The 24,648-nt window shown below is 39.6% G+C and overlaps 1 protein-coding gene across 1 annotated transcript in view; it reads left to right on the forward strand.

Moving 5' to 3' along the window:
* Nucleotides 1–24,648, forward strand: part of VWF (von Willebrand factor) — a 146,453-nt gene that overhangs the window by 46,132 nt on the left and 75,673 nt on the right. Inside the window, exons 17-26 of the mRNA XM_074901829.1 lie at nucleotides 549–643; nucleotides 1,954–2,114; nucleotides 9,130–9,233; nucleotides 14,458–14,596; nucleotides 16,303–16,437; nucleotides 19,472–19,618; nucleotides 20,272–20,412; nucleotides 22,047–22,166; nucleotides 22,768–22,924; nucleotides 23,482–23,640. Coding sequence (XP_074757930.1) covers nucleotides 549–643; nucleotides 1,954–2,114; nucleotides 9,130–9,233; nucleotides 14,458–14,596; nucleotides 16,303–16,437; nucleotides 19,472–19,618; nucleotides 20,272–20,412; nucleotides 22,047–22,166; nucleotides 22,768–22,924; nucleotides 23,482–23,640 — 1,358 coding nt within the window. The remainder of the gene's footprint in view (nucleotides 1–548; nucleotides 644–1,953; nucleotides 2,115–9,129; nucleotides 9,234–14,457; nucleotides 14,597–16,302; nucleotides 16,438–19,471; nucleotides 19,619–20,271; nucleotides 20,413–22,046; nucleotides 22,167–22,767; nucleotides 22,925–23,481; nucleotides 23,641–24,648) is intronic.

Below are 24,648 nucleotides of genomic sequence, written 5' to 3' on the forward strand. Positions count from 1 at the left end.
AATAGGTACTTTGAAGGCTTTAAAAATATCACTTTAATGTGCTGAGATATGTTTCTTAAATGTTAAAACCTACTTACCTCTGTTAAAGATACAAATATTAAAAAGCACTTCTAATTGTTGAATTGAGTAGCGATGCACTGAGAGTAGGAATGTAATTGCTGGGCGGCTCCTGGCAAGCCCAGGTTTGGGAACAGTGTCTTCTCCTTTTCTAACACAGAAGTAATAAATTGCAGGCACTAATTGGCCCCTTATATCTCTCTGCAGCAGACCTGACTGATCTTGCCCAGTTTTATGCCTGTGTAGATGCACTGGATTCAGTGGGACAGGGCTAGCATGCGGCTGGGTTATCGTGCTAGTATTTCACTGCAACTATCTTAAGGAAAGTTTGCCTTTAAGCTTGATAAGCAAAGATCAGCCCCGATGAGAGGTGTGATTTTGGTGCACTGACAAGTTCCCCGTGGTCCTGTCTGAAAACGACAGTGTGAGTGAAAGCTAAATGTCACTTGGTTAAATATAAGCTCTATTTGTTTTTCTTTTTTTTTTCTTAGCTATTGTGAAAATGGTTTCATGCACTGCAGTACAAACAGAGTTCCTGGTGCCTTCCTGCCAGATGCTTTCGCTGATGAGAGGCCATCTGCCAGAAGTTAGTATGCCTTAAAAAATTTGTGTATTTTCGATTTTTTTTTTTTTTTTCTTTTTTTCCTCTTCAGTTTCTTGGTAATCTAGAATAGGAAAGACGTACCAGAAGTTGTAGTGGCTGGTGATGTATCTTTTTCAATTTTTTTTTTTTTTTTAATTTATTTTATTACAGGATAGAAACAAAATGTTTGCATGGGAGAGTGCAGGGCTCATGGTGAACCACCTCTCAAAATTATAGTTTATAACTATAGACTATAGTATAGTCACTGCAGTCTCTCTTTAGTTGAAGAGGTGAAGGGGTTCCTTGGCGGTCATTTGAGACTTCCAATTGCTAATTGAAGATCGTATGACATGAGTAACTAGCCAGCTTTATACCTCCTGCTTGTGACCAGCAGGTTGCAAGCTCTCCTTTCTGGTGCCGATGAAGCTTTTTGTGGCTTGAAGGGTAGATTGCTGCCAGCCACTAGACATCTTACCATAAAACCTCCTGGAGACTAGCAGCTGCCATGTAGAGCTAGGCATTAGAAAATAGAGCATCAGTGGTCTGGGAATTTTTGAGGTTGCCCACTGATATATGGATGGAGCTTAGAGGATTGTGATGGGAGAGGGGTGTCTTGGTAGGTCACCAGTAACAGTGTCACTGGTTGGCCCCCACTGTCCTTCAGGTGAAGCCTTCTAGGTGTATATCTCACCAAACTCTTGCTGTAATGTTATTAAGACGTAATTTTCCTGATACTAATGTGTGAAGACTTACAAAATTAAAGAGAGGCTTATTTCTAGCATTGCTTGAAATAATAACCTCGAGTTTCTTGGGAAATCCTGATCTATCAGAACCTAAGTTCTCAAAGAGTTTGAAAACTTCGTGTTTAAGCTAAGGGCGTTGTTGTTAAACAGTCACTCATGTAGTTATACTCTGTGTTGGAAGTGAGTCTAACCACAATAATATATGGTGCTGTTGCTTCTCAGAACATCAATTTTGTGCTGACATGGCTAGTGTAGACTGCCTACAGGTTGAAATATTTTTCACACTGAAGTGTGCTCGTAGCTCTAGGGCAATCTAGAATTGAACCCTCATGCAGCTCCTTTTGCATCTGTATTAGAATAGATGCTTTTAGGACAGCCTAACTGAGGTCACTTCATGAGAAGTGGGAACTGTTACCTTTACGATGTCATGCATAGTGGTGTGGTGGCATTGCTCTATTCTATATCCTAAATTAGTTTTCTAATAAAAATGTTGACCCGTCCTTTAGAAAAATACTGTGCTAACAAGACTTGAGTTCTGATTGCAATTTTCGTAACTTTATTTCTTTGAAGTAAAAAGGAGCTTGACATGCAGATCCCCCATGGAAAAACTTGTCTGTCCCGCAAACAACCCAAGAGCTGAAGGGTTGGAGTGTGCCAAGACTTGCCAGAATTATGACTTGGAGTGCGTCAGCCATGGCTGCATATCTGGATGCCTCTGTCCAAAAGGGATGGTAAGCAGGCTCCTCTTTGTTTTCTTGCCTTCATTTTTTCCTACCAGCAGTCTTCTTGTGACTTGGAAACATGCAGTTGTGAAGTATTGACTCTGCTAAATTATGGCTGGTTTAAAATACATGTGTTTTACATTACATTACACATTAGTGTATCTTCATGGAAGATGAAGTTCGGCTTGTAAATATTATTGAGAATCAAAAAGCCAAAACGTGCTTTTAAGACCAATTTATGCCTTTCTTCAACTCTCCTCCCAAACTCCTCCTCAGTCTTGTTGAACTTCCCCAGCCGGAGAGACAGAAGTACATAGACTCCCATACCCTAGATACCCGCCCCGCTTCCAGCCAAACCCTCCTCCTGATACTAGTTGCCTCCTTGTCAAGTCTCCATCTCTGCTGCTGCCCTCCTCTGTGTTCTACTAAACTGAGAGTTCCCTGTGAGAAGGAACGTGGGACACAAAACTTACTAAGATGATGCCAGAGGGTGTACTGGAGTCGCAGGCGGTGTGCTGAGCACGCTTTTCTCACCGGTAAAATGCTTTCTGAAGTCCAGGGTTATGTTCCCCTGCAACCCTCAAATTTAATTATTAATCTAGTCATTTTTAAATAGAGCAAATAGTTATTTGCTAAGCCAGTGACTGAACTCAATATCACTTTAGGGCCCTGATAAAAAGCAGATAAAGTAGAATAGACAGCAGTTTGCTGCTGTTCTCTGAGCTGGAGAAAAAAGCATGTGTTCAGTGCTGTGCAACACTGGGCAGGTGAAGAGTTCTGCACAGGATCTTAGCTTGGGGTATAGTCTCAGGCATCATGTGGATAAGATAGTTGTGGAGCACAAGCTACACTCTTTATGAAGTTTAAATAAATGACACTTTTGAGATCTCTGTCCGGGAAAACTGCTGGGATTAAGAAGTTTGTGATGTTTAGTGCATGAAGTACAGATGAACATACCTAGTGCATGTAGAAAAAAAAGCTGAAGTTGTGTCTTTATTTTGTTTGAGGGCTAAAATACAGCTGTGAGACTTTATTTAATACCCGTGGTGCTTAGAGATGTGTTGGTACAGCTTTCTGACTCAGGTATATGGTAAAGCAAGATCTTTTCAAATGCTCCAACCCAGGAACTCTAGAAATGCAAAAGATTAATTTTTTTTTTTTTTTTTTTTTTTTTTTTTAAACTTTTATAGCTGTTCAAGGTTCAGGCTCGGTCTGATAGGCACTGGATGTTGACTGTTAGCAAATGAAGGTGTGGGTTATTACTTTTAGGGCTGAGATGCATGTTTATGTTTAGGCTTTAGCTCTAATGAATTTACTGCAATCGCTAGTTTAAATTCCATTTTAAAAGCAGTTAACTTTATTTGGAACCATGTATTTTTATAAAGGCATGCTGTTTTTAATTCTGTATGAATAAAGGTGTTTTCTCCCCCCAGATTCCTTCCACTGTCTTACTAGAAACAATAACCCCTTTGAATTCTCATAATACAGTAATTTCTAGAATTAATATTGTCTTCTGAACATTGCTACCATATTTTGCTGCTAAACGCACATTATGTAAGCAGATGCTACTCCAGAATAAAATGCCAGTCGTAGGCAAAAACTCAAATTTGTGAGGTGTTTTATAGGTACAAAGTGAAAAACACAGAACAGAATTTGAAGGCATCCATGTCAACATTGAGCAAATTTTCACCACAATTTTAAAAACAAGCATTGCTTCTTTTCACTTTTCAGTTTTTACTTTCACGTGTCTTTCCTTTTAGAGAAGAATTTTCCTAAATAGTAATGTGGTAAGAAAACTTTAAAAAGTTTGCGTATGTGTAAAGTTCCAAGTGCTCCAATGTGAATAGGTCTTTGTATGTAACAATCAGAAAGGGGCTTGAGATTTGTTTCGGGCCTAGAATATCATATTAGTAGATGTTGGAGCTACTAATGGAAAACAAATCATGAAAACTACTCAACAGGAAAAAAAAAAAAAGGGGGAGGGGGGGCACACACATCCCCCCCTACCCCCTCCTAACAAAACCAAACCCAAACCCTCCCCTAAATCTCCTTCCTAGTAATTAACCTTCAGATTTAGTTCAGGGTTTTGTATTCCTTTTCAGTAGGTTGCACCCTATCATTCAAACCATTGGTTCATAAAATTCTTGCCAGGAGAAGCAACCTTTGGCATTTTGGAACTGGAAATTCCACTTGATTCTGCAGTGATGGGAATCATGCCCCTGAATTCAACAAGATGGTTTGTCGGGTTTTGGACAGAAGAATCGCCCCCCCCCCCCCCCCCCCCCCGTGTGTATATATATATATATATATATATATATTTATTTTTTTTTTTTAGAACTAGTTAAGTAAGTTTTTTGTCCACTAGATGACAGTATGGTTCAATCTTCCAGTAAAGTCAGTCTATATATTTTATCATTCTCATTGGCTTCCTGTTTGGCAGGGAATAACAATTGAGAGATTAGAGTTTCTCAAAGCCACGATGGGTGAGGCCAGTAAATAGAGGATTTTGTGGAAGGATGGCCATGCAAAGGCAGGACCAAGCTCGGTGTTTTCATTATATGGGTGCCCTTTGCCACGCATTGGCCTCCTGGTGTGTGGCTCCCCAGGACCTGCCAGCTTGACATCAAAGAGCAGTTTCCTCCTCATCACCAGTAGGTACTTAACCAGGATGGCTTGGTGGAGGCTTTTTCCCTATTTCTGGTTTTGCAATGTGCGCCCCCAGTATCAGCTGCCGAAAATGAAAGGATTTGTGGTGATGACCAGGTTCTCCTTTCCATCCTGCCTCTCTCTACCTTAAAGACTTTGAGCACGCTGAGGGAAAACACTGCAAAGTCATGAAGTCTGTGTTTTCCAGACTTGTATCAACAGAGCTGAGCAATAAAGGGATGGGAAAATGGTATTAATATTTATTTTGCTCGTCGGTCTTCCTTGTTGGTGTTCTGTAATCCTGCTAAATTTACAAGGAGGTGAGCTACTGTTTGTAGGAATGTCTGTGGGAAGTAACAGATTAATGAACGTTTCTGGGAATAAATTTTTGCACATATCATTCTGGAAGAAATTCTGCCATTTTACTGAAGATTTTTTTCTTTTGCGGTGCAGGAGCGTATAAAAATTATGAATGGTCATGGATAACTTATTAACAAAAAAATTAATCTTGTTGCTTGGCTCTGAAATGGTTCATACAATCAGGAAACACAGTCAATGGGATGTAGTTTATGAAAAAAAACCTCTCAAGTACAATTTGCAAGTGTATAGAGAAATTTATATGTAATTAAGTGCAGTGTTATCCCTACATATATGAAGAGATGTTTACAGATCAGTTAGCTGAGTTATCAGTCTTAAACAGAGGAAATCGTAGTCTAAAATCTGTATGCACAAATTGTCTGCCAATTTTGAATTACATATCTGAAAAATAATTAAAAAACAATCAAGGATGGTTCATGAACATGAAGCTGCAGTTGCCTAGATTTGGATGGGAAAATTTGCTGGGTTGAGAATTTGCCAATCAATCAGAAAATGCAAATCAGATCGGCAAATGCTGATCAGAAAATGCAAATGAAAACTAATTTCTTTCAACTGAAAAATGTTTTCCAGTTCACCTTGACTTAGTATTTGATATTGTTTTGATTTCTTGAGAATAAAAATGTTCAATATGTCATGAAAAGTAATTCTTCTTTTTCTGTGTTTGATCATCTGGAGGGTGGGAAATTCTCCATACTTGTCACCCTTATGCAGAGCAGAAAAGATAAATCATAACATATGTGCAGAAGTGTGGGGAAAAATATGCTTTCTCAGATTAGTTTATTGCACTCCAGGTTTTTCCCATTAGAAAATATTAATGAATGTACAAATGGAGTGTTAACCACCTTTCTGGGAAAAAAAAAAAAAAGAGGAGCAGAACTATCAGAAAGAACATCCAGACACTTCAAAACTAGAAAATTAATTTATTTCAATTTGCAACAACTGAAGTAAATTAAGGTTTAAAATTGAAATGAAACATTTGATTGTATTCTGGCTGATGAAATAAAACTGTTTCTAAAACTATGATATGTTAGTAGAAAAAGGAAAAAAAAAAAACCCTAAACATTTTAATCAGTATAGTTTGAAATATTTTTTTTCTTCCAATCTGTTTTCAACAGAAACTTAATAGAGTGCTATTTTGATTTTCCTGCTAGCTCTGTTGTATATTCTTCAGTGTAGGTTTATCCTGTATAACAGCATGGCAGAGTCTTCATGAGGAGGTGGGTACCAGCTTTCTGGTGTGTGGATCTGCCCAAGGATAATGCTTCATAAAACAAACAGAAGGAGCATACAGCTGACATAAGAAAGAAAATCTGAGTGTAAACCAGCACGTGTCGAGTGCTGTGTCCTAGCATGTTTTTGACTTGTCTTTGCACAGAAATGGTGACAGGCTGTTAAAACCTATCAGCTATGGGGTTCTAATTTGACCCACTTCCTTTACTTAATCCCGTACTCCTTTGTGCCTTTGACTGACTTTCTGCTGAAGTCCTCAGGTGTATCAAGAAGAACAGAGTGAAAATCTGAGCTTCCCTTGGCAGTAAAATACTCATCAAAATTACGTTGATCGGGAGAGATTAAAATTCAGCCTCATCAGGGCAGAATTTAGGGGAGAACAATTTTAAAGTTTCTGAAATCTGTAATATTGTCCTGCCTTTTGCAAGATTTGTGAAGGCTTAGAAATTAATAAGACAGAGCAAGGAAACGATGGACATTTCTGTCAGATCCCCAAGTAGAGGGGGGATCATCAGCTAGTTAACCATTTATAATCCCATGGATGCACTCTCAGGAGCATCACCATAAGGGTGTGAGATGGTGCGAGCAGCATCTGTTCTCACTACAAACCCGTGTCTTTCCTTGTGGTTGCCTTCGCAACACTCATGCCTCCCATCACCTCAGGCACTCAGGACTGTTAGATCTCCTGTATTAAGTGCTATCTATTGATGGGTTGAGGCACTTCTGTGGAAAGTCCAGCTATTGGTGAATAACGCCACTGGTCTTTTAGTACCACATGGTACTGTGCTCGGCAGACTTTTAACACAGCACGGCATCGGTCTGCCAGATATGACACCTTTTGGAGGTGGTGTCAATACGACCAGTAGATTGTGTGAAAGTATTAACGAAATCATAATCCATTGAGTTTTGCAGCAAAAGTAATTAGTCTTCTGGTCAAAGTCCACTTTGGGTATTTATGTCTGGCTTTCTAAATCTTACTCACCCACTCTGCAGGGTTCATACAAGGCAGTCTTCCCTCTTTGCCAGTGAATTAACAGTTGTTGCACTGTAGCTTCATGGTGGCCATACGTTTGTGGTGGAAACACTAATACTGGTCTATTAAGCTTTTAGAGTTGGGGATAGGCTGTAGCTAGCTTCATGTCAATGTGCGAGGGAGCAAGTGGAAGAGGTCTTAATCCTCCTTTTGCTAACCACACGTCTAATCCCAAATTTTATATCCAGAGACTAGCCCTCAAGTCTTTTGTGAACTGTGTTGCTGAACAGTGTGAAAAAATCAGAAATGTAGCCATGAGTGTGAAGTCATGTATTGCTTTTTTCCTGAATGCCACCAGGAAGGAAGGAAGGAAGGAATTAAACACCCTAAAGACCATAAACATATGGTCTTCTTTGGCCTGTTTTCTCCCCGTCCTTTGTGGAGATTAAGTCTGAGGAAGAGCCCCAGGTCTATCAACTAGAAAAGCATTTCTTTGTTTCCATCTTGCTTCTATTGGTGTGAGTTTATTTGGCATGATATAACTCTCTATAAGCCACAGAGCATGTGGAGCTGCGTATGAATGAAAGGTCTCAGGGCTGTGAAATCCGTTTTATTAGTAGTTCCCTGTGGCAGTTCTAGATCCCCATAGGAAAAGGCAGAGCTGTTCTACTTTATTAACCTGGCGTTCAGACTACATTGATCTCATTGGCCTGTATTTAATGGTAAGAAAGAAACTATTTTAATGATTTTACAGAAAGAGTTGAAAGTGGGAAGGTGATATTTTGTGAGTTTTGAATGAGAGGGAAGGGAAGCACTCTCCATTTCGGCATTCCATGAAGCAAGACCCAAACCTACCCCTGGCTTTGCCGAACCACGACCAAGTGAAAAACAGCATAGCCAGCCTTGGTTTTGCTTGATTTTCTAAAACTGTCTGTCTTCAAAATGGAAAGGGAATAATCGCAGAGAAAAAAAAAAACAACAAACCAAACAGAGAAAAGGAATGGAAAAATCTGATCAGTCTAAAGGCATTAGTTGGTTCTTTGTTTGCTTTATTTTTGTAAATTGTTTGTTGTTATACAAAGCGAAACTAAAATCAGTAGGGTAAAACTGGAAAAAAAAAAATGTAGACCGAACATAATGACCTATTTCCCAGCAACAGAGCCTGTGAGAGTGAAATAATGACTTTAGTGGACTGATATTTATCCTGCCTTCTAGGAAATAAATAAAGATTTGGAAGAAAATGAGTGACTACTGCAATTTTCAGAGACAAGTCAACAGTGGGGGTGGGCTTTGTTGGGGTGCTGTTGTCTGTGACAATAGAACTTGCATTTGCACATGGGTTTTTTTCTGGCACTGCGGCTCCTTGTCTCTTCCTCAGTGTTCATATTTCAGATTTTAGCCCAGCTGAGCCCTGCGTTTGGCTGCTTTTCTGTTAGGCCATCCTTCAGTTTGTTGTGTGGGAAGCTCTCACCCGGTTGTCATATACAAGTAGCCTATATTATTTTCTCCAGATTGGACATTTTCATCACAACGTTCTTCTCTAATCTAATCTGTTCTCCTAGCAGTTCGATCTGGTGTTCAGCTGCTGAAGCAAGACTGTGATTTATGTACCTATAGATCTATATATGTTAATGGAAAAAATATTATCGATGCTGTGCCTTTCTTACCTCAGATAGTCTTGAACCTTTCCATCTATCCTTTTCTTTATTCTTTATGCACATGTTCTTGTGCCTACTCCTCTGTGTACTGGCACATACCAACAGGCCCTCATGCTGACAAACTGTGTGTTTTGCTTAGGTGCGACATGAAAACAAGTGTGTTGCTCCTGAGAGATGCCCGTGTTTTCACAATGGGAGAGAATATGCCAAGGGAGACAGAGTGACTAATGACTGCAACACCTGGTGAGCCACTAGAACTTTCTGTTTTTCTCTAGGACATCTAACATGTTTCTTTTGAAACAAAACGTTTTCTTAACAGATCTATTTTATATAAATAAGTGTAGTAATGCTCATGTTGCACAGACTGGTATATTGCCTTCACATGTTGCGTAAAGACCAGCTCAACTACCTGAAAGGACATTGCAGAGAGGCTGGTGCTGGGCTCTTCTCACAGGTAATTAGTAACAGAACAAGAGGGAATGGCTTTAAACTGCAACAGGGGAGGGTCAGGCTGGACATTAGGGAAAAACTTTTCCCAGAAAGAGTGGTCAGAGAGTGGAACAGGCTGCCCAGGGAGGGGGTGGAGTCACTGGATGTGTTTAAGGGTCATTTAGATGAGATGTTGGGGGATGTGGTGTAGGGGAGAACTTTGTAGAGTCGGGCTGATGGTAGGACTCGATGATCCCAAGGGGCTTTTCCAACCTGAATGATTCTGTGACTCTTTCAAACTGTACCTGGTACCTTGCAAAAAAGTAGTTTATGTATTTGTGCAGGTTCTCTCAGCTGGAGAGCTAGCTGCTTGCTTTTGCAACACAAGATAACAATACAGGAGCTCATTTGGGGTGGGAGGAATGGAGCCTGTGTTTTGTTGCTAAGCTCTGCTGTTATCCTTCCATTTTTTTTTTTTTTTTGCTGTCCGGGGCCCTTCAAATCAGTCTTTTTCAGCCAGAAGTGTGCATCAGCAAGGGGTGTGATATGCCAACTATAATATAACAGGAGCTCTTCAGGAAATGTGTTTAAGAATCAGGCAGAAACAGAGTTGACCTCTTACATCTCAAATGAGTGCTTAGTCCATTGATTAAAAAAAAAAAAAAAGAGAGAGGGGAAAAGAGAAGAGGGAGTTGGTGATACCTACTTAGAAGAAAAGAGTAAATGCTCCGTGTCTTTCACCCACATCCCTATTCATCCTGTTTGGTTTTTGAAAAAGAATTTGTAGGTTCAAAAGCAAGTGCTGGGCTGTGAGATTTGCATGGAGGGAAGCCCTCAGCACAGCTTTGGGTAAGGAATAGGGTGTTTACCTGCTGGATAACTCTTGGCTTCTGTCTGCACAGCATGCTTGATGAGTTGGAGGTGCTTTGCTCTCCGTGTGTGCTTGAGGAGGGACTGGTGGCTCTTTTCTGCAGAGCCCCAAGAGTCCAAGGTGTAGGACACCCAGCCACCAGCAGCGTGGAAACTGTGTTCTCTTTGAATTTAGACTTCAGAATTTCTCCTGTTTTACCTGGCATGTCCCTGCCCAGCTCTGTGGCACCCCCTGGAGCGGTGTTTCTGTTATCGGTATGACTGGGTGGGGTTGGATCGGAGAATCAGCACCATTAAAGAGTTTGGCTTTTGTTTTGTGCATTGATCTCTCAGCAACAATGATTTCAAATGTTGTATTTTTAAACTAGTGGGACTGCTCCTAACTAGTGTAAGTTTGACTTGAAGTTTTATGGTTTTATATGGCAATGTTGACCTTCCAGCGTTTTGTTTCATTTTTTTTCCTTTGTAGCTACATATTACGTTGTGAATCATATACTGTAATCGAACTTGAGGAAAAGCAGTTTTGAAGGGAGGAAGATGGAGGAAAAATTGATGTTTTTATATAGATGCATATACTATAACCTGGTTACATCACATCTGGGTAAAAGTGACTCAGCTGAAAAACAGACACAATGAAAATTTTATTGAAACAAGAACAGTAAGGTGCAAAATTAGGCATTCTTGTGAAACTTGCAAGATTCTTCACTATGTTTTTTTTTTTTTTACTTTCAATCATTTTTATTTGCAGTCGTTCTTACAATTTTTAATCATTTTTATTTGTAGTCATTCTTATAATCATCAATCTTAAAATAATCATAACCATGTTGCTTCGTTCTTGTAACTGCCCTTTGGTTTCTGGCAGTGCCATTGTAAGTGACATTTCCTCTCATACATAGAATTTTCTTCAATATCAGGGTCAAGAAAATGTTACAAATCATGCCTTTTCTCATTGATAAAAAGTTCTTCCTCTCATTTTAGATATTTTTATTTAATGTGAAAGTAAAATTGGAAATAAGGTCTCCAAAAATATCGCTGGGGCTTTTTTGAACTATGTGAATTTAAAAAGTTTCACGATAATTCTCCGCAAATATCAAGTCAAATGTCAGTTAGAAAGTGATATAGGAAATTACTATTGCTTTGAGAATTAATAAGAATTGAGAGTCTGCATTTTGGAGGTCAGATCTTCCTTTTCTTTTGTTTTTGCTTTTTGTACTGCTGTTGCAGGAGTTCTCATTCTCACTTGTTCTTAGCCAGATGTGAACACCTGCAAACGCAATATATGAGCCAGAGGTGTCAGATTTGGCGTTTACATTCGACTTGACATATGGGAGACCCTAATTCATGAACAACGGAATGTCTCCAAGTCTAAGCCAGTGGCAAAACTTTTGTTATGTTATGTATTGGGAATTCATTGTAGAGCTCAGTGAAAAATTTGGAATAACATTTATGAAGCAGAACACAGCAGAAATTTGCTAATCTGAGTTTTGCTACACCACACGCTTTATAATCTGTCTGTGCACGTATATACAAAATCTTGATCTTGCTCTACCTATTAGCAGAGATTTAATAGCAGAGGGTGCAATAGGTTCCACGTTACTGAAATTTCATTCTTTGAAGAAAAATGTATTGCACAATATTTATTATACTGTGAGGTGTTATCAAGATTAAACAACGCTTATGCTTGGGTTAAGGCATTATTAGAGAACTTATTTCAGTAGCCAGGTTTTCTATGTTTAGCAATTTGATCTTGGGAAAGTACTTCAGGTTTTTTTTACCCCTGAGTTTTTAAATTTGTAAAGCAGGGATAGAATTCCCCTTTCCCTGTCCTTATCGAGCTTGATTAGAAAATTCCTGGGGTAGTGATGGTGTCCATATGCATTCATAAAGCATTTAGTAGATAAAAGTTTTTCCAACCTCAAGCAAAATATTGTTAGATTATTAATTATTATTATTATTAGATTAGATCATTAGATATGGGGTCAGATGCTATTCTATCTCCCCAATATTAATAGCAAACAAAGGAGTGAGTAGATTACACTTCACTGACTTTGGTTTTTATTTTGTTTACTTAGTCTCTTGCTAGTTAGCAAATCGATTTATTTCACTGATCAAAATGTGGATGCCAAAGGAAAGATGCAGCTTCTGTAGCAAGGCGTGTGGTTCTCCAGGATACCTCTGGAAAAGGGCAAGAGGACAGGGTGGATGCTCTGAAGTCTCCTCTTTATTTCTCAATTTCTCTCTATCCCTCATTTTAACATGAGCATATTTACCTCCTTGAGCCTTATTTATCGGAGTACCATGTGAGATTTAGATTATTATGTATCACACCAATGAAAGGATACAAATGTTCTTGGAAACTCAGAAATTTAATAATGATTGGTGTTGAATGTGGGTGGTTTGGTGTCATCATGAAGACTAGGAGCCCTACTATTTTTCCTGCTGTCTGTTACACTGGGATAATTATACTGAAACCTGTTGAGTTACACCAAGAGAATTGGCTTTCTTTTCATTTTGAATATCCCCTTGGAAGATGGTTACCATATTTTTTTTTTTTTCTTCATTTCATTCTGTTTTGTTTTTTAAAACAAACCCAAAGCCAAAACAACAAAGAACAAAAGGCAAAAAGAGTGCAAAAGGAGTGAAAAAAGAGAATGCTGTCCCTTTCATAAGTGGCGTCCCTGGTTTTGTATAATAATGACAGTGCAATACAGCTGCTACAACAATGTGGGTATAATGATATCAAGACCTTAACCTTATGTCTGATTGCTCTTCAGATTTCCCCTCCCCCTGAAAAAAACCAAGGCAGCATCTTGTTTTGCTTTTCATGTTAGGATGTCCCCCTGTTGTGGTTTGGTTTGTGGTTTTTTTTTTTTTTTTTCATATTCTGTGCTTGAGAGTAAGTCTAGGAGGTGATCTCAACACCATTTGCAAGCTGTGCAGGCAGGGAACCACTTTCTCCTTTCATGATCAGGAGTCTTGTCATATCTCCTGTCACGTAAACTGAGATTTAGTTTATGCCTATTTGTATGTCACCAAACTTGAATTCTCCTGTAGGGCAGGTGTTCTGGTTTGATCACCATGGGAGACCTCAGGGGACAGTATCACACGCTAGGAAATTGCTCAGAGTGTGTATGTAGATGTGTACCTATGTACAGAGAAAGAAATACTTCTATCCATATGTGTGTTCTTGTCAGACTGTGAGGTAATGTTGTCCATTGCTAGGGCAGATAAACTATCGTGAAGAATGAATTTAATTTAAAAACAGAGAGACCTCTTGGGAGAAGAGTGGTATTATACAGAAGTGTATCATCTGAATGAAACCCACTGGGCAGACTGAATTACGGTCCTGGTTACTTGTTTGCAGAAGTTGATTGCTAGAGCAAGCGCATGTCCTTTGGCACCAGTTGGATATTAAATTTACTACTATTTTGGCTTTTAATGAGGGGAAAAATGGATAGTACTGCAAATAAAAACAGGGTTGCTGATATTATACTTTATCTTTATCCTATAATGGTCCTTGGAGGGTAATCAATATGTGTTTCTAAATGGCTACTCAGAGCACAGCGGCATATCCAAAATAAAATACTAATAGTAGTATGAAATATTCCAGCAGGCTCTGTCCAGGCCTCTTTTTGTAATAGGGAAGTTCAAAAAGCACATAGTCCTACGTTCAGCTTGGAAAAAAAAGGGAAACACAGTCCTTCTTCACTTCACTTGTTAGTGCACTGTTTGGCTTTATGCACCCATTGCTAACATATGCTGCTTTATGTTAATGCGAGGGTGTCAACTGGTGCACAGTAGTGTAACATAGTTATGGAAGTCTACCTAGAGAAGGATTCCAGCAGCCCAGGCATGGAGACCTCTAAGAGTATCTTCTTAAGGCCAAACACTGAGGATCTGTTGGGGACATACCTGAGGATGGACAGCAGCACAGACACCCACAGAGGTTCCTCACAGCTGATGTGGTTACTCCCTGATACAGGCTCGGGAAAAAGCCAAAATAGTAGCTTATCACCTCTTGTGTATCTTTTGGGGAGTCTTCAAATCATGAGTTCCTGGAGGCAGAAATTTTGCTCTTTTGCTTTGCCTAAAGCACCTTGCATTCTCTTGCTTATTATATACGTTAGAAATAATGCTAACTGTCACTGACTCCTTTTCTGTGTTACAGTGTGTGCCATGGTCGAAAGTGGGAATGCACCAAAAATATGTGTGATGGCACCTGCACTGTTATTGGCACAGCTCATTATTTGACATTTGATGGATTGAAATACAAGTTTCCAGGAAACTGTCAATATGTATTAGTTCAGGTAAGACCATGTCAAATGCCAAGGAAGGTGTCTGATGATATATAAGGTGTTTTACACCAGGAGAGAAGTCCAATGTTTGGATAAATCACAGTAAACTTAACTACTAAGCCAGGTGTATGGTAGAGGACAACAAGGTTTATTAATGATTTCAAAGATGCCTCAAGAACTTTGAAGCTTGCAAAGTGTTCTATAGAAATGAGTTGGGTTTTCCTGTGTCTAGCTGGCAGTCATAATTCCTGTGATAGCAGAGTGGTACAGAGAGGAGCTTTCTGAATCTCATCCCTAACAAGGAATTGTAGATACCCATAAATCCCTCTTTCCTCGTTCCCCACTAGCCTCTTTGTCCTGTAGTGATGGCTTACTGCCTGACCGAGTGACACAAGGAGTGATGGATGAACCTTCCTTTAACGCATCCAGGGCACAGACTCTGCTCATTCACTTTGGCAAAATTCACCATCCTGTTCGGTGTACCAACCTGTTTGGACTACACTGACAATATCCATTTTTTTTGCAGCAAAGGGGAGAGGTGGATAAAAACATAGCACGCTAACATCAGCTTGTGATTTCTGTGAGCAGCCAGAATTGCAGAGTTGAATAAGATTAATGCTCATCTACAGGTGCAAATCACCGTGTATTTAAAAATGTGCACGCAAAAGAAGGATTTGTCTGAAAATTTGATCTAACATTAAATGGATCCACCACTAATTAATAACAAAAGTATTCTGCAGTTATGAAAGGACAAGTTTCCTGGGTGGGCTACTATTTTCCCCACAGACCCTTTTCATGAGGCACATTTCTCCTTGCAGTTCTCCTTGGGCAGAAAAGTGTGATCAACCTGTCTCTGGCTAGGTCTTTGAAATACGCTCCCACCTGGATTACCTGCCAGCTGGATTACTTTAGAAGAATGGTTGCTCTGATACTAGCGAGAGCTCTGGGTAAAGGTTTTAGGGGTGGTGATAGAATAAAGTACTACAGAACTGTTTAAAATTAAAATTTGTTTTCCTTGGATGACAAAAATGGACAGCTATAGACAGGGTCTTTTATTGGAAATAAAACAAACCCAAAAAATTAAAAGGCCTGAGAGTCATGAGTCATCATAAAAATGCACTACTAACTCTCCATGCGTCTCAGAAATATTTATCTTAAAAGAAAGTCAATACATTAAACTACATAATTGCTCCCAAAGAAATAGGTTGACATTATTGTAATTATTATTCATATGCAGTTGGGAAAACGTGAGCATCAAACTTTTTGCTCAAGACTGCGCAGCAAGTTTCCTTCTAAGCCTCCTTTCTAACATAACCTTCTAGGTTTATGTTTTTATTTTACCGTTAAAGCTGCAGAGTCTTGTTTTCACTGTTAAATCAATTAATATCTGTATATTAAGAGGTGTACTGTGCCAATTGTACATCTTTAAAATATCACAGATACTGTAATAGAATGGATTCTCCCTGCCCCAAAATACCCTGCAAAATACTCACACGTGTGTGTCGCGGGCAGAGCGTGTGTCATTCTTTAAGGGTGTGGACCACATGAATATCAAAGGCTGGGCACAAAATAGATTAACATGGGAACAGTTGGCATGTCAACATACTGGCCACAGATTACAGAGGGTATTATTTGAGACTTCCTTTTTCTCTGTAGATCTGTGTGTGTTTTTTAAACGTTCCACATTAATGACTCATTCATTTATTTTCATCTGATAGGATTTCTGCAAGGATAACTCTGGAACATTCCGAATACTAATTTCAAATGAAGGCTGTGGCTTCACTGGAGAAAAGTGCACCAAAAGGGTTATCATTCTGTATGAAAATGGGGAAATAGAGTTGTTTAATGGAAACGTACGTACGCTTCTCTTTCGTTCCTTTTTTTTTTTTTTTTGAGAAAAGAATTTCAGGTTGTTTAGTAAAATGAGGCATGAATGATCTCATGCTCAGTGGTTCCTGATAAAATGAACAGATTAGCAGGATTATAATTATCCATTTTGCTCCCAGAAGTATAATGACATTTTGGTATTTCTGCTTGATGCCAGCAAATCTATGTCAGATAAGAATGCTGTTCAATGCAAGCTCATATGAGGAATGCCCTTCCGGAACGTGGGAGGTCTAAGTCTATTTTAAGCTATGTGAAGTGCAAAGAAGAGTTCCTGTCCCATGACTAGTAAAGCTTCAGACCTAATTTAGCCATCTGAAGGACTGAGCACACAGGAAAAAAAGAAGTCATAGCTTAGACAAGTTGATAGTGCAGAAGCAAATATCAACTATCCTTTCCCCTGTTAAACTGTCAGATGGAAAATTCAGATGATTGGATTCTTCCTTTCCCCCTCCATTTCCTACCAATGAGCACTGAAGAATTGACCAAAAATCACTTCCACCTCCCATATCCCTCCACTGCAGGAAAAAAGCTTTCCAAAGGACGAAGTTCAGCTCTTTGCCTTGAGCACTGCGACAATTAAGACGGTCTCTGTGTTCAAACATTACAGAACTACAGTGGATTATAGTGTTTCAATTGCTCACTTTTCAGAAGTACCGTGCTCTGAACTAGTATCTGGACCAGAGGTTTGCAAAAATGTTCCCAGTGAAACGTGTCTTGTTTGGGTCAACAGACAAAGCTGTACCGGGTTTTGCAAAGCCTGCGGATTGCTGTGTGCCACTGATGCTTAACAGGAACTTGTAAAACATGACCTTTATAAAGTGTGTCTTTTCTGTGCATCTTGACAGCATAGAACCATGCAGGCTTTTGGTTGCTGGAGGAACGAACATTCGGACATACTGGTTGCCCAACCAGATTTTTTTCTGCTGCTAAAGAATCCCCTACACGGGTGAGGGTGAATAGTAGTGCAGGGTAATACTGTAGAGCCAAGTTTTGTTTGAAAGCTTCTGTAGGTGACAGATTTTCAGAAAAACCGTGATTCCTTTGGACACCTCAAGAAAGGCTAGAAAAGAGAGGAGGTCATCAGGCACCCAGCAACCACAGCAGCAGGTGTTTGGTTCCTGGGAGAGTATGTCCTTGCAAGAGCGAGGTCTGTATCTCAAGGCTGTCCACACGACCTTGTCTGAACTTTTAGCTGTCTTTCTAGAGAGTTTAAAGCTCAGTGTAATAATATCTAGAGCATGCTTCCTTAGGAATAACAGCAACCAAAGGAGAGATTGGGGAAAATCAACTGATATGAAGACTTAGGCAAATTCTAACCCAGTGGTTACTTCCTACACTCTTTTTCCACAAGAATCCTTAGAAGCAAGCAGGAGAATCTAGTCTATTTTTGTCATTAAAATGTTTCCAAGCAGCATTGTTTTAAGATGATATTGTTTTGAGAGCAGTTTCTAGTTTTAGAGTAAAGGGAGGCTTAATTGAAGTATCTGCATGTTACAGTTCTGGCTCATATTAAAAACAAATTACCATGAAATAATTTTTGCTTTTCTAAAACAAATAAACCTGCCAGTTTTCAAGGTCAAAAGTTTATGACTTCATGGTTGGGCAAAAAGCCTCCATAAACTTACAAATTCTGGTCAACCTCCCATCTCAGCTTTGTCTTCCTCTGTTTTTTGCCTGAGTTTGGAAAAACAGAGACTACTATATTTAGAAGTGACGTGACCAAGTGTGACTAGACTGTATAGTGATACATTGGGCATAGGAGAAGATAAAAAGCTTCCTTTTAAAATATTCTTCCCTAAAGACGTTGAAGGCATTGTTTAGGAGATCCTTGGAAGTTGTAAACTGTCTTCTCTGAGGATAAAGGTTTCTGATAATAACCCAGAGATGAACAGAATTGAGTTATGGTACTGAGCTTTTACTGAATTGAGCAAGAAAATATAGTGGGATAAGGAAATATTTTGCCCTTAAACTAAGGAGTGTGTGAATGGTTTGTGGGCACCTCTTTCTCCCTTGCTTTAATCACTATTTGTACTGATTGAAAGTTTTAATCTGCCTCTCCCACAAGTAAGCAGTTTTCAGTTAAAGCATTAATGGTGCTTAAAGTAACAGCCATGCCAGACCTTCCTCTCCAAATGTGGTTAATAAACCTATTAGAGTTCCCATTGAAAGGGGATTATGGTGTGAAAGAAAGCATTTTAAATTAATCTCTTAAATTCTTAGTAGCTAGAGGCAGTGAATTTGCAGCCAGATGGAAAGAGAAAGAGGCACGTGGGGGAAGTGAAAAGGATGGAAAAATGAAGAGACACCGAAATGAACCTCTGAGGATTCTTCCTGTTGGTGTAGCTGGTTGGGAAGAAAATCCTTCCTGACTTCAGAATCAGGCTCTGGTCCTTCAGGGGCCACTGATGAATGTGGTTCTCCCAGTTGACATTACTCTTAAACCTAAGCAGCCCTTTTGTCGCTACCTGCCTCAGGAGCACAGAACTGTTAGTTTCTTAAAAAAGATGAAATAAACCAAAATGTGATTACTCAGTGAACCACTGACTGAATACTAAACTGATCCTTAATTTGGTATACCCTGTCCTCTTTATCAGCCCTCCTTCTGTTTAGTCATTGCTTTGTGTGTCAGCATTTGTGGTGCGTGCATCTTGGGAGCACAAGGGACATTGACACGTTCAAAATGATGGAAATATGATGTGATTGAAGTGCTGTACTTGTATCCTAATTTTCTGTTCAGAAGTGTTGTTTCTAAGGCAATAATTTATCTACAGAAAATTTTCAGAGTAGAGACTATCCTGTAAACTGTTCCTTCCCCATACCTTGCTTATAGTTCTGAAAGTGCTCTGGAGTATCTGCATAGTGTGGGGGGACTCTGTTCTCTGGAGAACAGTGTTTGAAAATAGCTGTCAACCTATAAGCATGTATCCCAGTGGGAAAGTGACCGACGTGAAATAGTAAGTAGAGGCATGATTGATAACACAATGTGCTTTTCTTGTTCAGGTAAACATCAAGGTACCTCCTAGAGATGACAGTGATGTAGAAGTCATGAGGTCTGGCCGTTATTACATCATTTTACTGGGCAAAAGCATCAGTGTGACCTGGGATCTGGCCATGGGAGTCTCAGTTATCTTAAAAGGCAATTTCAAAGTAAGTGTTTTTTTGCTTTACTACTTATTCTCACTAAAGAATGCACTTACCCTGTCCCTGGAGAACAGCAGTGTTTTTATGCAGACATGCTGATACATTTCCATGGAGCATTAGGCACTTGACTGAAAACGAAGGGATTTTTTTATACCATAAGGGTTGCTTACTTCCCTGGTCGTTCAAATGTAAGGGGTAAATTCTGGGTCATTGGAGACAAGCTATGACAGAAAGTGTGAATGCTGTGGTGCCTCAGAATAATTATGCCTTGGGTGATTTCTTCTGTATTCAGGAGCAGCAGTATAAGGAGCCAGATGTACTAGTGATTGCGATAGGACAGTCAACTCCAGGAATACAATGGGATTGGAGGGATATACTCCAAACAGAGCCAACAGGCACCACTGATCAGAATTGTTGTCTTGCTTCCTGGAGACGTTGGAGACAGTATTGTCCTACTTTCAGCTATGTAGAATGGGAATATGAGCTAAATGTCCTCTGTGAGAGACTATGTCTATTTTAGTGAGCTTGGCAAGACTAGGGATAATTCAGTTTTTAAACCCTGTGCCATTAGAGAACTAGGCTAAAAGGACTTCTTAACAAAACCCTAAGCCAGTCTACAGATGTAAGATTTATGTATTTTGTGTTTCTTTCCCTTCAAGGATCAAGTGTGTGGTCTGTGTGGAAATTTTGATGGAATCCAAAACAATGATTTGACCAGCAGCAATGAACATCTTGAAGTAGATCCAGTTGACTTTGGGAATTCTTGGAAGGTTAATCCATACTGTGCTGATGTTGAAAAGGTGATTGTGAATGAACTGTGAAAAGTAATTAATAAGGGTTACAGTATCACTCAAGAGGGGGCAAAGAGGTTTGAAAGGATAAAAATGAATAGAAATTAACTAATTCCCCCGTATTTTTGCCAAATAATATTATTTCTTGAAATCTGGTAAAAGATCAATTAACTTATTTAAGGTCTCTGTGCTGCCTGGCTTCAGATGAATGTTAAAATAACCAATCTGTACGGTAAAGGCTGTTCACAGAGTTTGCCAGCCCAGATTCTTGAAACCCAGGTATAACTGGATATCTCATTTTAGAGCTTAATCTAAAAAAAACAGCTGAAGCATTCAGACGGGGAGTTCAGATAAAAATTTTGTGCTTCCCTATCCAAACTTCTATATCCCAGATCTTAGTCTGTCCGTTTATGAACATTTATGAATATTCAGGTTAATTTCTTTCTATATAATTCTCGATCTTTTTTAAAGAGCATTCAGTTATTATTTTCAGACTGGGGAGGCTTGAAGAGAAAAGGCAAGATACAGGAGGAGATGTCAGGCCTTATTGCCATCTAACACTGCTTCTGAATTTTGAGGAGGTTACCTGCTGTCTGAAAGTGTTTATCTATGACCTGGTGCCAGAGATTAGGTGATATCATGGTGTACTAATTATGCTACACACGAGATATACTTCCTCTTTTCTAAATACAGAGTTTTGAAAGAATGAAATTGAATATTAAATTTGTCTTGAGCTGACAAATAATTGTGGCCAAAAGTATTTTCAAATCAAAAAGTGTGAGGAAAAAACTTGAAGACAATTTGTTCTTCCGTCTGTAAAATGAAGCATTTCATTCAAGTGATGCTTTTAGGGCTGAAAATTTTCTCTCAAATTCCTCTAAATTTTCAGAGAGAAAGGGGAGGAGAGGCCTTTTTTAGATCTTTCCTTTAAAGATTTACATTATCAGAAATTAAAATGAAGCATCTTTGATCACATGAAATCTTTTGGGCTAGTTTGCTAATTATATGCGAGTGTGACATAACCACAGCGTTATCTTGCTGAATGTCACTGCTTTTGATATGACTTGATTGTAGCACAGAAGAAGTCACAATAATGAAGGCGACTGCAGGGTAAAACTGAGAAGGAGCAGCTTCTCGTTTCAGTGTTATAGGCACAGGACAGAACCTGCAGACTGTCTCCATGGTAAATGCCATGTCAATACTAGCGGTTCTTGTTCTTAGATAAATTAAACGGGAGAAGGGGAGACTACTGAGCCATTCTTTTTCAGAAACGGCCTTGGGTATTGCCTGCTGAAGACTGATCGTATCTGTGAGTCTCGTGGGCCTTGTGTAGAGCCGTGAATGATTGTTTTTCAGGATGGATGTTTGGTACAGTAGGACTTTGTCATCAGAATGCCTATGTTAAAACTGCAGCATATAAGTAAGAACTGGAGAAAATGTAGGTGATGGCCTGTTCTACTCTGATTTCTGCCATGGCAGGAGCTGTGCCTGTCCTACAGTGGGTTGAAACTTTACTCAAAGAAACAATTTCCTTTGTCATGAAAAATTTCTAGTGCTAGCAAGTCTCTTACTTCAGTTTGTGGAGTGCTGAGGTCCTGAAGGCAAATCTAATGAAATGTCTGCTTGTCTCTTACAATATTAAGCCCAACTGGGCACAGACCTCGATGTCTCCGCTGTGTAATGGAAACATAGTGAAGCAGATGATGGTAGAAACGTCATGCAGCATTTTGTCTGGGGATCTCTTTGAAGAATGCAAGAAACTTGTGAGTATTGAGTCACGTATTTCACGTTCTTCAATTCTGCATGATCTGTGCTGACACTGATTATAGCTGAAGGGAAAAGTATGGTTGTGCTGACAGCACACAGGACTTGGAGGAGGCTGACTAGTTGGCATTCTCATCTCTGACTCTGTCTTGTAGCTGATCCTTCATGGGAAAATGCAGGATAGGGGCTAGTAGTAAGCTGTAGAATAACTTTTGCTCGAGGGAAATTTTAACCTAAAGCCCCGAGACTGGCATATGAAGTCAAGCACAAGGGCTGAGATTTGAGGGGAGGGGGAACTGAGCTAATATAATGCCGTTCAGACTGCAGTCTACCCAAGCTGCTGCACAAGAGGGTTATGGGGCCCAAAACCATGTGACTTTAATCCATATGTTGACTATTAAGGGGCAATGAATTCTAGTGTCTATAGCAGCTTTGAGAATGTGGCCCAATTCGAGTCGTTACTGACATAGCAGCAAGATCTGCACTAATTTATGTGGCACCTCAACTCTTAGCAAATGGAGCAGCCAAACCATCTGAAGTTTGTCTACAAGAAGGAGATGAAGGGAATCACTGAGTGTACTCAGTATTTCTGTTTTGTAGGTGAACCCTGAGCCCTACATAGATATTTGCATGTATGACACCTGTGCTTGTGAATCTATTGGGGATTGCGCTTGCTTCTGTGATGCTATAGCAGCCTATGCACACGTCTGTGCACAAAAAGGTGTTGCTGTTCACTGGAGATCACCAGCTCTGTGCCGTAAGTACAGGGTAGATGAGAAAGAAGCAGGTGAAAAGGTTCAAGCTTTTGATCAAACTGTTGGCTCAGATAGATTGTTCTCATCCAGCTCCGTTCCCACCGATGTCCAGAAAAGTTCACTTTGATAGGACTGGGTTAGCAGCTCACAGTGACATTTCCACTCCCTTTTCTAATTACGTTCAGAGCCATACCTGGAAAAACCATGCACTCCATTAAGGGCTATAATAATCTGTGGTACAACAAAATCTAGAGAAAGAAATGGTTTCTGTAATACTATATATTAATTAAAGCTTAAAGTTTGGGTTTTTTTGCAATTTTAAAAATCAAAACCAAATATCTCTGTTTTGTTATTTGAAAAAAAATCTAAAGGTGAAGAAGTGGCCTACCTTGGTTATAGTAAAAAACCCACAAACCCACACCTAAATTTAAAGATGGAAATCTTTCTATGTGTATGTGGTCCGCTTTATAGCAAGTTTGGTGTCAGTTCTGAGAGATGTGATGAATACACTCTGGTTCTCTGGTTTGACTTTTTCGACTTTGATTCTTCCACTGCATAGCACAAAGCTGCGAGGACCTGAACAAACAAGAATTAGATTATCAGTGTGAATGGCGATATAATAGCTGTGGACCTGCTTGTCCTGTAACATGCCAGCACCCACAGCCTTTGGAGTGCCCTCTGCACTGTGTGGAAGGATGCCATGTACACTGTCCTGCAGGTAAGTCCACCTTTGGCTTTAAGCAGTTACTCATCTTTTTCAGCCATGCTCCTGGTACTTGTAGGTATTGCTGTAGAGTTGGGTTTTTTTTTTGTTTGTTTGGGTTTTTTTAACATCCTAAGTGTTCCTATTGCATGGAAAGAGGTTTGACGATGCAGAAATATTCACAGATTTGTAAGGCATGGAGATTACAAAAGACTTAGATGTAGCAGTTATTTCTTTACCAGGCTTACTGATGCTTTTTCACCACAATTTCTTACTGCATAAGGAGGGAGGTGGTTAGACATCCTGGCTTGAGTTTGTGTAATGAGCACTGTGTGTGGGGAGCATGAAATGGTGCCTAGAAGAGAGGAATGAAAGAAACACTGACAACAAGAACGAGAGAGAATGTGAACAAGGTGGTAAGAAAGGAAGACAGGAGGATTAGAGTCTGTGTAGCAACAGAGATTTTGACTATGTGGTTAAAGTAGGGTATGAATTTGTGCTGGACACTCACAAATGCTCTCTTTCAGAGCAACAACTGCAGTGGGGGAAACCCATTGCCTTGACCTGCTTAGTCCCTCCAGGGCTCTGATAATCCTGAGAGTGCCCAGCAGGCATCCCCCTGTGAGCCTGAGCTCTCAGCTTAACTGTTTCCAGCAGCTATCTCGTAGAAAAGGGATAGGAAAAAATAATGGGAAATATGGGGTATGGAGAGGAAAGACAGACAGAAAGGGAAGGAATAAAAGACAAGCAAAACTCAGATGAATAAAGGACTCCTAAAGACAGAGTGAAAAGACATGAAGGCAAAGAAAGAAGGTATTTTAAGACCCAAAATAGCTATTCTGAGTCCTGGTATCTCTGATCAGAGTGAGGTAGGGGATACTGGGAGAAATAAATAATATACATGTGAAAAGGAAAATGCCATTTTCTCTTGTCATCTTCAATGTTTTGTTTTAAAGATATAGTCACGTTCTGTATAATTTTGGCTGTTGCAGGTTATACACTGGGTTAAATGCTTCCAATATC

This window comes from Athene noctua, chromosome 3 (genome assembly GCF_965140245.1).
Source record: "Athene noctua chromosome 3, bAthNoc1.hap1.1, whole genome shotgun sequence".
NCBI lineage: Eukaryota > Metazoa > Chordata > Aves > Strigiformes > Strigidae > Athene > Athene noctua.